Here is a 16553-nt window from a genome sequence, read left to right on the forward strand (position 1 = left end):
AGTAATGTAAACTTTCTCGCCCCCCACCTCGATGCTCTCTTTCAAACCACGGCGCATCTGCACACACAAAGTTTTCTTTCGCATACCGTTACGATAAGAAGAAGAAAACCCCGCTCGCCTCCTTTTTAAAAGCTGTTAAGAAAAGAAAAAGGCCGAGCTGGAGAGCCAAACTCAGTCACGTGACGGAGGGGGAGGTACGGACCTGGCTCCTAGCCAGTGGCAGAAGCTGATGGGTGGAACAAACGGAGCATGAAAAGCCAACATGACTAACGGATCGTAGAATGGTGTAGTTCCTCGTTTGCTCGGCTCTCCCGGAATGTAAGCAGAGGCAGCCCGGCAGCTCTTTCAGCCTTCTGCCTCTGAGTGGATCTGTTACTCACAAAGCAGATCCCGGCTGCTTTGGGGGATAAGGAAGGATAGAACATGGCCTGCATTTTGAAGGTAAATCTCTATCTGTTGCTTGGATTGTTCAAAAGAAAGGAGAGAGAGAGAGAGAGAGAGGAAAAAAAACCCGCAAACGAGTCCCGTTCGCTTCTCCGAGCATGGAAATCGGGATGGCCCCCTGGCTGCATTTTAATTGCATCTGAATATTTCTGGGCACCTCTTCTCCCCCTCCCGCTCTCCCCGCTGGAAAATGGAATGCCGAGAGGTTCTCAGTCGTACCGACGTTCCGCTCCTTTTCTGCTGTTCTTCTCTTTCCTGCACTGTCGGTACTGCCATCTCTCAGCTAGTGGGGATGGGAAGGAAGAAGGAAAAGAAACAGGACGAAATGCGGCATAGGAGACAAGGCAAGGGACGGGGAGGGAACCGCTGGCCGATTCCTTCCAGGCTTAACCTTACGGCAAGCTCCTTTAGGATCCGCGGCGGGGAGAGGATCCGTCATTTCTCCTCCTTTTTGGAATCTCTGGCGCGAATCTCGCGCTGTTTCGGATGTACAGAAGCCGTACAAGTTGCTCCATAAGCGCGCACACACGCACATTTCCCCCGTCCCTCCTCCCTTCTCGATTTCAGCAGGGCCAAACGTGCCCTTTACTCAGCGGAGGCCGGCGCCCTCCACAACCTCTGGTTTCTTCTCTCCGTCTCCCTCCAGACCAGAAGGGGAGAGAGAGAGGAACAGTAACAAAATCCCTTCTGCCTCACTAGGATCCCCTTTATCCCAGCTGCCTCTTTCTTCTCCATAGTTTTATATAAGTGCTTGCAATGTATATTTAGGTCAGGAGTAGGTTGCCCTGAGACAGAGTTGAATCGGGTGGAAGGAGGCTGAAGTGCAAAAAGGAAGGGAAAACCAAAGGGTTCCTATCAGAAACATTTTAATTTAAAAAAATTAATACATAATACAAATAAAATCAGCATCAGAACTGCTCAAATCTCTCCTTACAGACCATATGTTGAAAAGCATACCAGTTAAGGTTAAAAGGATTTGAGTCATCTACTTTCTGGCCTTCTACTGCCCCGCCTTTGCTTTACTCTCAAATCCACGCCAACAACTTTTGCCCAGCACACGAAACTGAGGTGGACCTGAGCAGATCTCTTTATCAGTCCATGGAATTTCTTACCTAAGCTTTGAATTCCATTCAGCAGAGTTGTTGGTTGAAATATATCTGCAGCATAGGTTGAAGTTCAAAAGGCTTCTTCCAGGAGTGGAAGCATCTCAGTACTGTCAAAGTTTTGTTGGCCACAAGGCTCACACAATGAATGTAGTGTCTTATTTTCACAGGCCACCAGGGAGTTAGGAGATGCCCACCTTATTGCAGTCCTGCTTAGCAAATGCAAGTCAATCTGCAACAAAACATTACCAGGTGCTTTTACTAACCCCATTTCTATTCTTGGTTCCTTTGTCCACAGTAACCAGTTGGCATTCTGTGTTAGCAAGTTACTGACCCTGCTGGGTTGGGGGTTCGTGTTGAAATGATCCTCAGTTCTTTTTCCTACTTTTTTTTGGGGGGGGGTTACAGAGTTTGGGATTCTCCTTTAGCTGTCTGAAGCCTCCCTCTGGTGGGTGGTGACAAATTGGCTGCAAACTAACAATGTTTGAGGTGCAAAGTTGTCCCATTGCAAAACATTGCTCTGTATGTGGCAGAAACACCACCATAGGAAGCTGCTTTAGTGAGTCCACTTAGCTAAGGCTACAAGATCTGGGCTGAGAAAACTATGGATGGCCACTAGATGGCCGCAAAGATTTGAGAATTTTCTGTATTGCTTTGTAGCCATCTAGCGGTCTTTCTGATCTGACAGCCCTGATATGGTACGCCCAGTTTAGCTGGAGTTCTCCAAAACTTTTCCCCAGCCTGGTTAAAGTTAGTGGTTAAACTTGGATTTTCTGCCTTCAGCACATAACCTCTTCACTGAGGTAGCACGAATTATAATACTTCCTATGATCCCTGAATCCACTTCCTTGGGGTTAACCAGAAGGCTTCTCTCCTCATTGAACCATTGGGTCTACGTAGGCAAGAGACCATTGCAACAAATACTTGGCAAACTGTATTTCTAGGACCCTTTATTTTAGGAGGGACAGTGGACACAGTTATCCAAGATCCACAAACGAGCTCCCACCCAAATTGTTCAGTATTTGAAATGATCAGATAAATCAGTACATTTCATTCAAAGCAGTAAAATGTATCAATACAGATATAATCTCAAGTGTAGTAATCTAAGATCAGTGTATTATTTCAGCATCCCCAGACACTCCTGTTTACTAAGCCATTGATTTCAGTGGACCTCCCTCCCCACAAAAACAGAGAAAAACATACACTGCAATAAGAAGAAAATGGGAGGGGAAGGAGAGTAGAAAATAGACAGTCGGCCCCAGGCCACTCAGAGTTTAAACCACCCTGTATTCATATGTTGAAGCATATTCTTTTGTTCCTGGATTCAGTAATATGAGACCTTAATGCTTTGTCCAAATACCCCATTAATATTATTCACAACCAGGGCAGAGAAATACCAATACCATTACCTTTTTTTTGCTTTTTCTCACATTTTTGGAACATTTTGTTTAGATCTTTCACCACTCCCTTCTCTCAAGGGTAGTGCTCAGACATAAAAAAATCAACCCAGATTAGCTAATTCCGTGTTTAAATCATTTAAGCTTTGATGTGTTTAATATTGCCTAGATGAAAGGTGTGATGGGATAGTTCTGACAATCTCCTGAGTCAATTCTTTGAGAACTTTTAAATGTACTAGTCACAACTGTTTTTAAAGACGAGCACCAGTTCCCTAATTACATGTCTTCCCTAATTCTTATATATTACTTTTGGGTTTAAAAATATGGGGCCTGTTCACAGATTTCATTGATTAGCCTGCCTGCCTACCTACCTACCATTGAGATACGGCCTTTCCCAAATGTTCTGTTCCATTGCTTTCCTATATTATAAAAGAAGAAGACAAACAAGTTGGAATTGTTAACCAAAGACATTGGTCAGCTAATTTTGTTAATGCAGAATGATGTAAGATTAAAGAAAGGAAGAAAAGATACTGGGAGATTAGTTTTATCGTAAAGCAAGTTACACAAGCCCAGCAAAACATCTTACACATGAATCAAATTCAGTAACTAGATAAGTCTCATTCGTATCAAGATGTTCTGATAATCTAATGCAGCTTTTCTCAACCTGGAGGAACCCTGGAAATACTTTTCAGGTTTTGGGGAACCCCTGCACCTTCAGGCTCAAATATAGGCCAGAAATTACAAGATTATTATATTTGTTTCATGTGTAGGCCTGTGTATATGTATTAACAGTGTTCTTAAACTAAAAATAAAGACTAAAACTTGCCTCTTTAATGTGAAGTTGCCCAAATTTGAAATTATTTTTTAAATGAATTGTGATCTCCCAGGAAACCCCTAGTGACCTCTTGTGGAACCCTAGGGTTCCATGGAACCCTGGTTGAGAAACCCTGATCTAAAGTTTATTTCATGTTTCCTTGAATAGATTTTTGCAGCAGAACATTTGTTATTTCTCTCAGCCCTAGGAAGGAGGCAATGGCAAACCACTTCTGAAATCTTGCCGAGAAAACTGCAGGGACTGGTCCAGGCAGTTGCCAGGAGCCAACAGTGACTTGAAGGCACCCAAACAAACAAACAAACAAACAAATAAATAAATAAAAAAAGCAGTTTTGACCTAAGTGAAATTTTGGCCCCTCCAATTTGAGCACATGTTTGATGATTCTTTGAGTGAAGTCCTCTTAAAGATCAAAGCCAAGCTGCCTTACTGTTTTATGCCACTCCAGTTGACTCCACCAATAGCTATGACATGCTAGTGTAGGCTGCAAATATAGCATAAAACACTTTCCCCAATCAAATTATGTAATTGCTTTACTTCAGTGAGACAAATAGCGCTGCCTTTGGGACAGGAAGTCCTAGTTAGGCACACCTCTCACAGGCTAGTGATTGTGCCAGTGATTGTAACTCCCACTAGACATTGTTACTGGGGGGAGGGAAGGGGATACTCCTTAACCATGATGCTCTCCATCTTGGAATGACTAAACAAAGCATTCCAAGCACAATATAAGATAGAGTGGTCCTGGGAAATATCCAATGAGGTAAGACCATCAAAAACAAGTGTGAGTAATGGTGGTTCAAAGCCTATATAAGCTAGTCAAAACCCCTCCATGGAATGGAACTTCAGTGCAGACCTAACTGGGAGGGTGCTTCATCTTTCTGGGTTTCTCTGACTGGCAGAAGGGGTGTAAGGTTTTTCTTTACACACACGCGCGTGCACACACACACACACACACACAGCTTTGGAATTAAGCTGTCTGAATCCAAAAGAACCTGTGACCCAACCCTGCTATAGTTTATTGTGATGATTGCCAAACTGTGACTCTTTTCAAAGGAATTTGAACCCATCTCTGTATTATTTGATTATTAAGTACGGTGCAAGTTCTAACTACTTAAGAATCATGCATTTCCATTAGTTATTCTGTTGGTGCTGGTTGGTTGCTGTGTATTCTGCTACCTGTTTTAAACCATCAGGCTAACAATTAGTGGCTGCATGAAGCACAAATAACTTGTGGTTCACTGTGTTAAGTATGCCTTCTGAGTGCTTAGAAATCCCTAGGAATAATAAAAACAGGTATCTTGCCACAGCTCTTGAGAGCTGTTATAGATGGTTGATCAGTGAGATTCTGCTTGATAAGGGGTAAGTAACCTAGTATTCTTCAGGTATTTTGGGCTTCCATAATCCCTTGCCAGCATAATTCTAGCTGGAGATGATGGGAGGTGGTCTAAAACATCTAGTGCAGGGGTCCCCAACCCCCTGGTGCAGCAGGAGGTGAGCGAGCCAATTTACAGCCTGAGTATTTACAGCCGCTCCCCATTGCTCGCATTACCGCCTGAGCTCTGCCTCCTGTCAGAGAAAGCAAGCCCATTGGCTGCTATCTCCAAATGGCGTGAAGAAAAAAGAATAAAAGGTCAGGAAAAAGAGGAAGCGCTTGAATCATCCCAAAACCATCCCCCCCTGCCCTGTCCGTGGAAAAATTGTCTTCCATGAAACTGGTCCCTGGTGCCAAAAAGGTTGGGAACTGCTGATCTAGTGGATATGAAGTTATAGTATCTATTCTTGACTTGGTCGTTTACAAGTTGTGCAGCCTGTTCATAGTATGCACTCTTAAGTTGCACAGTATGTGAAGTTGTCTTTATGATCAGATAATGCTACAATTGTGTCACTTAATATTTCTTGGTACTTTTTGAAATAAATCTTCTTGATCTGGTTGTATTTATTTTTCTTTCACAAAAAATATCTGTATCTAAAGAAAATAATTGCCTTTTTAGTGGAATGTGATATAGCTTATAATTTTGTTTTTAAATAAGCACTGATGCTTTCCAATCTTGGAGCCTGATCAGAATAAGGAAAGAAGGAAATGTTGATTAAAAACTTATGTATGTTGTGAATTGCTCTGAAAATGAATTAGTCAAAGTAAAAGTAATCCATGGTATCATAAAGAAACCAAGCTGGCATGGTATTATCTAGATATGAGGGCAGTTTTCATGGAGTATGATCTTCCTTTTCCAAGACTAGCATTGTCTGTCTTGTTCCTCAGATATCAGTCTTCCTAAATACAATACACAAGTTATTGTGTGAAATTAGCTTTTGATTTTGAACTTCTACCTATGCAAGGACTAAACTAAGAATCCAGAATAAGGCTCCCAGATTTGGGCTGCAAAATCTGGACAGCTGTGAGATGGCAGCAAACAATTAAAGATTGTGGATCTCTTTGCCACCATTTTCTGGTCAACTAGGTTTTTGAAGCTCGTATCTGGGAGCTCTAATCTAGAAATATGTTTCTATTATATGTTCACTAATATTTCTTAATCTTTTGCATTTGAGCATTGATGCTGGTGGATCTAATTCAAATAAAAGTCATAATAATTGTTTTATAATAAGGTAGGTGTTTTATTTGCAACTGTTGCAAGAACAGTGAAGGATCTTGGGGCTCCTAAGAATTAAGAAATTCACTATAGCATAACTTTTCAAGGCTACCTCTCACTTCAGAGAGTATGATCTATAAAGTAAGCACTATCCTGATAAAGCAGTGCAGAGGATCTTTATATAGCTAGAGTGGGGTATTAATTAGGGTATTGGAGTAGGACTGGAGAGACCTACCCAGGTCCAGTTTTTGCCATGGAAGTTCACTGGGTGACTTTGGGTCACTCTTTCTCTCAGCGCAACCTACAATATTGGGTTGTTATTGTGTGGAAAAATAACCCTATCCCTAGGATTTGCTTTTTCTGACACTTTTTATCTGGTACAAATAGCTTAAATTATTTGCAGCTTTATTAAGAGAAAGATTTCCTAACTGCTCCCTTTTCCATCTATCATCTACTTTGTAATTCTGTTGATTACAAAGATTAAAAAATATACTTTTTATTTGTTTATTTATTTTCATCTTGCCTTAATTATTTTTTTATAAATAACTCAATGCAGCAAACATACCTAATACTCCTTCCTCCTCCTCTTTTCCCCACCACAAGAACCCTGTGAGGTGAGTTGGGCTGAGAGAAAGTAACTGGCCCAAGGTCACCCAGCTGGCTTTCATGCCTAAGGTGGGACTAGAACTCACAGTCTCCTGGTTTCTAGCCCAGCACCTTAACCACTAGACCAAACCGGCTTTGCAGCAGGACTAGAGCTCACGGCCTCCAAGTTTCTAGCTGGATGCCTTAATCACTACGCCAAGCTGGCTCTTACGTTTTTGAGTAAACACTGGATTTTATATTTCCAGACTGTTTGCTTGACTCTTCTTCCCAAACTTTGGAGAATCCTTATGCAACCTAGTAACTCTATTTGCATATCCACCATTTCTCTGAAAGGTAATTTTAAGGTAGGAACCCACTATGGCCATGGCTTGAATATCAGCCACATTTTACCCCTCCTGCCCTCACTTTCTCCTCTGTAGATTTTAACTTTTTTGCCTATTGAAGAGTTTTGGAAACTTGAAAGCTTGCAAATGTAAAAAGTGTAGACCTTCAGCTGACCTAATAAAAGTATTATCTTAATATGAATTCTGGAGCATAAAATTGAATGTCAAAGAATATATTGGTAGCAGCAAAAATTGCAGAACTCCCTTTTTAAAAACCAGAGAGAACAAAACATTTTCATGAGGCAGGTGCATACTGAGGATATTTTTCAGATTTGTGCAGAAACCAGACTGCTTGCAATGAAAATTGCTTGGTTTTTACACAATGCATAATCAGTTAAATTAATTGCCACTAAGGGGTCTACATTAGATGTTAGATATAGAACAAATGCCCCCCACTCCCCATTAGATCTTGCTGCAAGGACAGTGTCCTGCAAGCTGGTCCACCTGGCTTCTCCTCAGTTCTGATGGAGGTGAGTGATCAAAGCCCAACTGTCTCTCAGCAGTAGAGTCAACACACACACACACACACCCAAACCCATATCAACATCAGGCATAGTAGTTAGATATCTTGTTCTATAACAATGTTTCTCAACTTTGCTGGCTGGGGAATTCTGGGAGCTGAAGTCCACCCATCTTAAAGGTGCCAAGGTTGAGAAACATTGTTCTATAATATAGAGGAAAGAAGAGGATCTCAACCAAGCAATCTGGCAAAAGCTGTTAAAAGCCAGAGAATAATTTTGAGATTTTTTTTCTTATTATATGGATTATAGTCAATTTCATCGGTTGTCTTAACATAGTCCTGTGAGTGAAACATGTCTGCACGCACACACACAGACACAGTTGCATGCACACACACACGCACCCATACTGTATAAACTGTGTTTGGAAAAGGGAAGAAAAAGGAAAAGAGGAAGAGGTGGAGAGATAGAGAAACAATTTGCAACAAAATGTGACACAATTTATTGGGTACAATATATTGAAGAGCTTCTTAAGAGATATAGTGTGATAAGAACTGTGTTAATTCTGAGAAATTCTTTTGAATCAATGAAAACAATATTTGCAACTTCTTCAAGAATGACCATCTTAAAGTCAGTCACAGAATGTTCTGGAAAATTGAAAAAAAACCTCCACAGGAAGTGGAAACGTTTCAGGATTTTATCATTTCTGATATTTCTAAAAACAGATCTGGATTTTTTTATTTATTTGTGAAAGGAATGAACAGTTTGTCCAATGTAAAAGGTAACAGAGCATTGTTGATAGAAGATGGCATAGATCATATGGAAAATTTGTCTCCTGATGTTATGGATAATATCACTGGACTGGTGTCAGAATAGATAAGGTAGTGGAGTTGGCATTTTGGGTCTGCATGGTCTAACCATGATGTGGTCTTTTTAGTAGCTCCTTTAAGTTTGGGTGCTATCTGTAAGTAAGTCTAGACTTAACACACACAGCCTATGAGAGGGAAGCATTATTGTCCAGGATCAGTTATTGATTATAACTTGGAATTGTTTTATTTAGAGCTATAAAGGTGGTCTGTTGTTATTTCTTCTACAACTGTCATGTAATGTGTTTGTCATGGAAATCATGGTGGCCCTGTTGATTTGTTTTTAAAGTTCATTGGGTGGTGATTGCAGGTTGGGAAATGCCTGATTTCAATCTCTTAAATTTATGTGGCTGTATTGAAGGACTTTAAATGTCAATTGTCATGTTTTGTAATGGCGTCCAGAAAGTTAATTTTATGAAGTATTCTAGAGTCAGGTTGATGGTGATCAGAAAGTTATTAAAATTCTGATGAACTTTGTCAAGGCCTCTTGTCCATGAGTCCAGATAAGTCCAGATGAGATCAGTGAATCTCAGGTAGACCAGTTGTAGGGTGGGATGGTGGTAGAAGCCAAGGAAGCATTTTTTAAAAATCTACCATAAAGATATAATGTCATATGAATGCCCATAGCTATCATACCCAGAATTTTATTTCCTATGAACTTTATAAATGCTAATTAATTAATTAGCTAAAAAAAGTCCTCAAATGGAGTTGCTATTTCTGATTATTAAAATGTCCCTTAAAATCATCTGGAGTTCACCAACCTGCTTTTGTCTTTGTTGCTTGCTTTTATATTTTTGCTTTTCCTGTGTATGTGCTGTAAACACAGTTATGCTGGAAATATTCAGTGGAGTCCTAGTATTTTTCGTATTGACAGAGGGACATGGAAGACTAAGTCAATGGATGGCTAACAATCCCTCCCAAGGGAACTCCAAGAAATCCACTTGCTGATTGTGTCTTCCTCCAGAAGTCTTTCAGATTTCAGTCAATTAAATGAAACCTCTTGTGTCCTGGTTGGAGGTGATTCTCTACCTGATATAATTGGGGAAAACAAAATCAGAACCAGATCTCATCTTGCTTTTTGCCACTACCTAATCAATTGTAAGCAATACTTTTCCATGTAGTCATTTTTGCAGTATATTTAATTTTAAGAGAATTTCATTACAAAAATCATGGGATAATGCAGGATTATTAGATTGTAATAGAGTGGCGAAACCGTCCCAAGCGTCTATTAATAGGTCCACAAAAGCATCCAAATATTTGAAACAACAGTGACAGATGCATCTCAAGAAAAAGAACAGTTCTACGCTGACATTCAAGAAGTGCTACAACAAGATTGAAGGATCATGGAACATGCATGTAAATTTCATAAGGGTATATATTTATGCTTTATTGGTTATAGCAGTTGCAGTTGCATTGAATATGAAAAGTCATAGAAGTCCCTGAAAGAAATGGGCATTCTAGAACACTTGATTCAGTTAATATAATCTTTGTACAACAATCAGAAAACCACTGTTGGAAGAACTTACAGTGACAGAGTTCAAGATTCAAAAAGGTGTGTGATGGCTGTATTCTATCACCACTTCTTCTATTCAGTTTATAAATAGAAGCAGTTTTGAGGAACCTCAACTTAGATGAATCAGAAAATTGAAGAAAAATTGGCAGCAGAAACATTAACTATCTAAGATTTGTGGATAACACCACTCAGAAAAATGAAGAAATGAAGCAGAAAATGAAGAGAATATAAAACAACTTATTCTAAAAGTCAAACAGTAAGTGAAAAAGCTGGACTGCATCTAAACATCAAGAAGACTAAAATAATGACAACAGCTGAAAGTTGTGACATCAAGATAAAAACTGACAATGAAGAAATTGAATCAGTCCAGGAATTTATTTTCCTCGGCTGCAAAATTAACCAAAAGGAAATGCTGGCCCTGAAATTAAATGTGGAGTATCACTTGAGTGCACTGCAATGACTACAGTTCAACGTAGAAGATCTGGACAAATTGGGATATCGGTCTTAACACTAAAAAGGTAAAAGAAAATACAATAATAAAATACATATGTGCTAAATACAAAGAATTTGTATTTAGTTCAGTTAAATACATTGCCTTTACATGATATCCTGTTCTGTTCAATATAACAGATTCTTAACTGAACTGTCTTGTCTATAAACTTAGCAGTTCTGCTAACCATCAGAGCCCAGAAAGAAATAGGACAATCTGCGATTCAGGTCCCAGAGGGCTGTTCTTTCAAGTAGGGATTTTAAATATCTAAGCCTAAAAAAGGGCATACAGTTGACAATCAAATGAAACATGAGCAATATCTTTGAGGGCTGGGGCACCACGTATACACATCCTCTCATGATATGGCAAATGATGGAAGTGCCCATATTTGGCTATGAAATCCAACAACTCAAATCTTGTCTAGAATAGGCCCCTCTTAGGAATTGTGTCAAACTCACTGACAGGTATTTTTCAGTTTGAAAAGTGGTTTTGTTCTTAGCCAACCAATTTAAGGATCTATTTTTGCCAATAACTCCATGTCTGTTTGGGCACTGATATCTAGGACTTTTTAAAAAATTTCCTTTGCTTGGGAGGCAGTTGAGAGTAAATATTGGGTGGAAAACCCATGCTGTAAAATAACTTTGGTAAGTCAGTTTACCCCGGAGGTGGACTGAACCATACTTATTTGTTCAGCTAAACATATTAGGGTCCACTGAATGGATCCTTTGCCAATAGGTAAAAACCTGTGATTGTTGAATGGCTGTGCATGGAGTGGATACCTGGTTCTGGTCTGACTGTGGGTTCTTGTCAGTTCACAATATGCTTCTCAAAAAATGGGTCTGAACTTGTTCAAGTGAGGTAGTTTTTGTAAGGCCCCATAGTTCCACTCCATTGGTCAGCAGTGGGATTATTTTTGCCCTAAATACTTTCAATATGGGAGTCAGGGTACCTGGGTAATTATAATTAAATAATTTATATACGTTTTTGGTACTTGCCTCAGCCTTCACTGAGATCTTTTAAAATGATTTGCCCATGACCCTGTGTTGGTAAAGGCCACTCCTAAATAAGTGAAAGAATTCAGTTGTTCAATAGGCTCACCATCCAGCTGCCAGTTATATTTCACACTTTTTTTGCTAACTACTATTACTTTAGATTTGGTTTTATTGATGTTTGGAGAATTGACAATGTAGTAGGTATGTAGCTTTTGCAACAGTCTTCTCAGGCTTATTTGAGAACATGCCATTAGAACCATATCATTAGCATATAAAATAATATTTAAAAAATTATTATGAATCTTTGGCATATGAATGTCTGAAGCATTCCAGGAATCCTGGAATATCATTGACATACAGGTTAAAAAGCATTGGGCTAGAATACACCCTAACACCTTTAAGGGTAGGTATGCTCTGAGTTAGAAAATAATTTACAGACTCAAGATCTCACTTTACAAAATTTTCTGCACTTTATAAACTCTGTCAGCTACATGGATTGGCTTGTGCACTACTTCCATGTAAAACGTGGCAAATAATCATGCACAAACACACAAGTAAATAAATACGTAAAGTTTAGATTTCTTTCTTAACTTCTCTACCTGGGACATATTTCTGAACATATATAGGATTATACTGTAAGTTGTATTGCAGAAATAAACAGGCATCAAGTGGTTGTGTTTTTGTTGCGTTCATTCTGTACATTAATATTCTGAATATGATCTAGGACAATCATCAAACATTGACGATATAGACATTGTTTGGACAGTACTGTAGGCCTAGCTTATAGTTAGCCACTAACAAGTTTGGTTTTTTTTTCTCTGTGAAATCACAACTATTGATATTGTACCTGGCTTTCTAACATAAAACCTCTATATCTGGGCTGGAAAACATAATGAACTATAAAAGGAAATGAAACATTGAATGCTCAATTAATGGAGTGTGTTGTTTTCCTGTGCTGTTGCCAGGCTAGATTAGTGTATCAGATGCAATGCTAGCTAGCTGTTTTTATCAGATTAGTATCCTTTGGAAAGAATGAAGAAGTTTTCAAGTTCCTTTATTATGTTCGCTTTCCATTTTATACCTTTTTATGTTTCATCTTATTAAAAATTAAATGTGGGACTTGCATGTGCTCAGAACTCATATTTATAGATATGGACTAAACTAACCATTTAAACCAGCCTTTCTCAACCTTTTGACCCCTGAAATATTTTTCAGGCCTTGGGGAAACCCTGCACATTCAGGCTCAAATATGGGCTAGAAGTTACAAAATTATTATATTTGTTTCATGTGTAGGCCTGTATATATGCATCAGCAGTGTTCTTAAGCTAAAATTAAAGAATAAAACTTGCCTCTTTAATGTGAAGTTGCCCAATTTTGAAATAATTTTTTAAATGAATTGTGATCTCCCAGGGAACCCCTAGTGACCTCTCACGGCACCCTAGGGTTCCATGGAACTCTGGTTGAGAAACCCTGATTTAAACTTTTACATAATGGTGCAAACTGGCACAAATGGCTTACAAATAATATTATGTAAGCGTCTTGTCTGGACTACTTACGATGCAAAGATTTGTCTGTTATTTCAGGGGTAGTCTGGATGAAAATTTGGTTGATTGCATCCAAAGTCCACTAAATGGGAATCTTTTAAATTAAGATTTACTGTACTGCTAGCAGTTTTGGAATATGTGGATCACTGGGCAAGATAATTCATTTGGAAAACCAGGAATTAGTTTTCTATAGCAGGCAGTAAATCTGATACACTACAACGTTAAATTGCCTTTTGTTGCATACTTTGCCCTTACAATTGTTACCTGTTGCTTGTGTTGATTAGCTTGATAATAATGTTTAAAGCATGTTATTTTTCTTTGTTTTGACAGTGTACTTGACTATTTCCCCAAACTTCTACTTCTTCTACACAGTGCACCTACACAAACCTTAATTTTTCTCCAACGAACTTCAGCAGGTCCATTCAGCCCCTCTTTCTCTTTAGTTATTACAGTTTCCAAAGTCTCACAACAAATCCAGAAAATGCTTCCTATAGTTAATGGGGAACTTTCTCTTCCTTATGACCTGGTGTGGCCAGTTGGTTGTGTCCATCAGGAAAAGGATTGTAGCTTCTTTTCAGAACAGCATGAACCGAATAGATAGAAAAGTAGAAACAGAAATCATTTATTTTTTGCCTTTTTACTTTTTCTGTTTCCAAAACCTTCAGAATCTTTTCTCTCTCCCCTGTCCTCTACTTTCTGCCATCCATGTCTGCACAGGATAGGGTATAGCCACTGAGGCAAGGAAATATGACAACCCATGTATAGGTAGTCCTCAACTGATGATGGTAATTGGGACTGGAATTTCTGTCGCTAAGCAATGTGGCCGTAAAGCATGACTCCATTGCTTAGTGATGGCAATCCCTGCAGTCCCGGCTGCTGTCATTAACTGAATCCCTCAGTCGTTAGGTGAGGCTAAGAGGTGGCTTTTAGTTAAGCTTGAAAATGTCAGAAGTGTCCAGCACTATCAGCAGCTGGTAACTGAAGATGTATATGGACATCTGAACTCCATTTGGGTTGGACTCAGAGCACCCTTCAGTTAATGCTGGCTAGTTAATTTTGAAAAGGATGAAAATGCAAAGCAGAAACTTGTTTATAACCTTCTTTTCCCATTTTCATGACTAAGAAGGGCAGAATATATTAGGATCCATACATAAACGAATGTAATTGCATAAAATAGTCAGAACGTAAACTACCTTGGCTAGTTTTTGAAAGCTGTGATCATGTTCCTTCATGGATTAGCATTTTCTAGACATGGCTTGATGTTCATATTCTCACTTTTTATCAATGCAGTCCAACTGTTCAATTATTTCAGTCCACAAAGCTGCAAGGATTGGTACATGCTGCATAGTTCATATGGCTGAGTGAATTCCTATGGTAAGGAAAGAAGTCTGGGAAGAAAATTAATTGCTTTGATCCAGAATATGTTTGCATTCCATCTTAGCTAAAGTAATATCTTGCTGGGTAGAAGGAGGAGGAAGAGGGAGTGGAGAGGACTGCTCTTGAAGGACTGGAAGTGTGGTTGCTTTTTTTCTGTTGTTTTCATACTTTTTTCCCTGTCATCTTTGAACTATATACTTGTGGGATCCATAATTGTTGGTTTCGTAGTAATTGCAACAGGTGTGTTACCCAGAGCTTGTAATTTACTGTCATGGTCTTGAATGTAGAAGGGAAACAATACAGGTGTTCAGTTGTTAATTCACCAATAGGAAATAAGATACGGACCTCCTAGACCTCTTAGAAAATTTCTTCTCTTTTTCTAAGGATCTACTGTTTGGATATGCAAAACAGAGCTTCTTAATCAAACCTGAAAGTTATCTGTGGGAGCAGATCAGTTCCTACTTTTAGTCCAAATTTTATTAAGGACAAGGCTGGTAGAAAAAAAATAAAACAAATAGAACCTTTAAATAGAACCACAGTGCAGAATTTTTTTTTTGATACAATTTTAGCCATATTTTTTTGTATTACTTTAGCAATAGTTTGTTAATTTCCCTACTCCATAAATTATACTGATGTCCAATCCCAGAGCAGATGATTGAGGGCAAAATAACTTTTCCTCTATATCTCTCAGCTGATCACCCATTTCTGCCTTCATTCAATTTCATAAACTGGTTTCTCAAACAATATTGTTTTAGAATAAATAACTATAGATAGAAGTGGGCAACGTGAATACTTACTGCTGGCCATTCTATTGAGATTTGAGGTTCAATAAGACCTAGAAGGCCATGCATTGGCTCTGTCTGATAGTTGGTCCCAATCCAATTTTGGTATTGGTAAACATTTTCCCAGTTATGAGCTGTTTGGACACTCTTTAAATCTAGATCAAAACTTGGATCATTGTAGCTGATTTTGTGGTGAATGAGCATCATAATTATTTTTATCATAGCTGACAAACTAAAACCTCATTTGATTCAATATATATATTTAAAGTGATCCTGGTCAGAGTCTTTACCTTCACAACTTAAAAAATACTCTGCTTTGACAGACATTGACAGGTTGAAGTGTCAGACTACAAATATTCCTGCTGTTGTGATACAAGAAAAGCAGGGGGTAACACAATATTTTTACAAACATCCAAAGAAATATTTTGGAGATATTTTGAAATCACTGAAACCATTTCCTGGCCTATCTGATATTGAGAGATTATTATCCTGATGTTGCAGTGTGTGTAGCAAATGTTGCCTTGGTACCAGCATTGTTAGTGGGCAGCTGTTTAAAAAAGAGCAAACTAATCATGGAGGTCAATATGCTAGAACTCTGCTTTTTGTTTCTAAAGTCTGTGTCATGTTCACGTTCCGATGTTTATGGTTCCTCGAAACGTTTCACATGTCATAGCTGCAGTTGCGTGCCTGCCTGGCCACGCTGGTAAATTTCCTTTGTGCTGACTTGTGATCTTCTGGAATGTATGTTTGGGTTATCTCTGCTGTTTCAAGGTTACTTTCTCAGGCCGATTCTAACGGTTGCTAGCATCTGGGGTGGGTGGTTGCTATGCTAGCCTGAGGGGAGGGTTCGCAACGGGAGCAAGGCTTTTTAAGTTTGTATTTGGCGCACTTTTGCTCATTCTCAGCTTTCTTCGTACTTTGCATACTATTCATTCAATAAATTAGTTTTCTCTAGTAATCACTGATGAGACTCATTTTATTGGAATAGGCAATCATTACAGTCTGATGGTTGTACAGCCATTACATTTGCTTTGGTTTGGTTTAAACTTCAGAGCCATTCAGTCAGGTTCACCTTTATGATCTGAATTTCTGAGTCCCTTCAGCAGCTTGGCATTAATCTGTAGCAAGTATTTTTCAGCACACTGGTGGATCCAAATTGATGGGGTCCCACCAATGGT

The 16553-nt window shown here is 39.0% G+C and overlaps 1 protein-coding gene across 1 annotated transcript in view; it reads left to right on the forward strand.

The window, feature by feature from the left end:
* Nucleotides 1-230: 230 nt before the first annotated feature.
* ST6GALNAC3 (ST6 N-acetylgalactosaminide alpha-2,6-sialyltransferase 3) overlaps nucleotides 231-16553 on the forward strand; it is a 314798-nt gene continuing 298475 nt past the window's right edge. Inside the window, exon 1 of the mRNA XM_063298138.1 lies at nucleotides 231-441. Within this exon, the coding sequence (XP_063154208.1) occupies nucleotides 424-441 (18 nt within the window). The 5' untranslated portion in view covers nucleotides 231-423. The remainder of the gene's footprint in view (nucleotides 442-16553) is intronic.

The sequence above is a fragment of the Candoia aspera genome, chromosome 3 (assembly GCF_035149785.1).
Source record: "Candoia aspera isolate rCanAsp1 chromosome 3, rCanAsp1.hap2, whole genome shotgun sequence".
NCBI lineage: Eukaryota > Metazoa > Chordata > Lepidosauria > Squamata > Boidae > Candoia > Candoia aspera.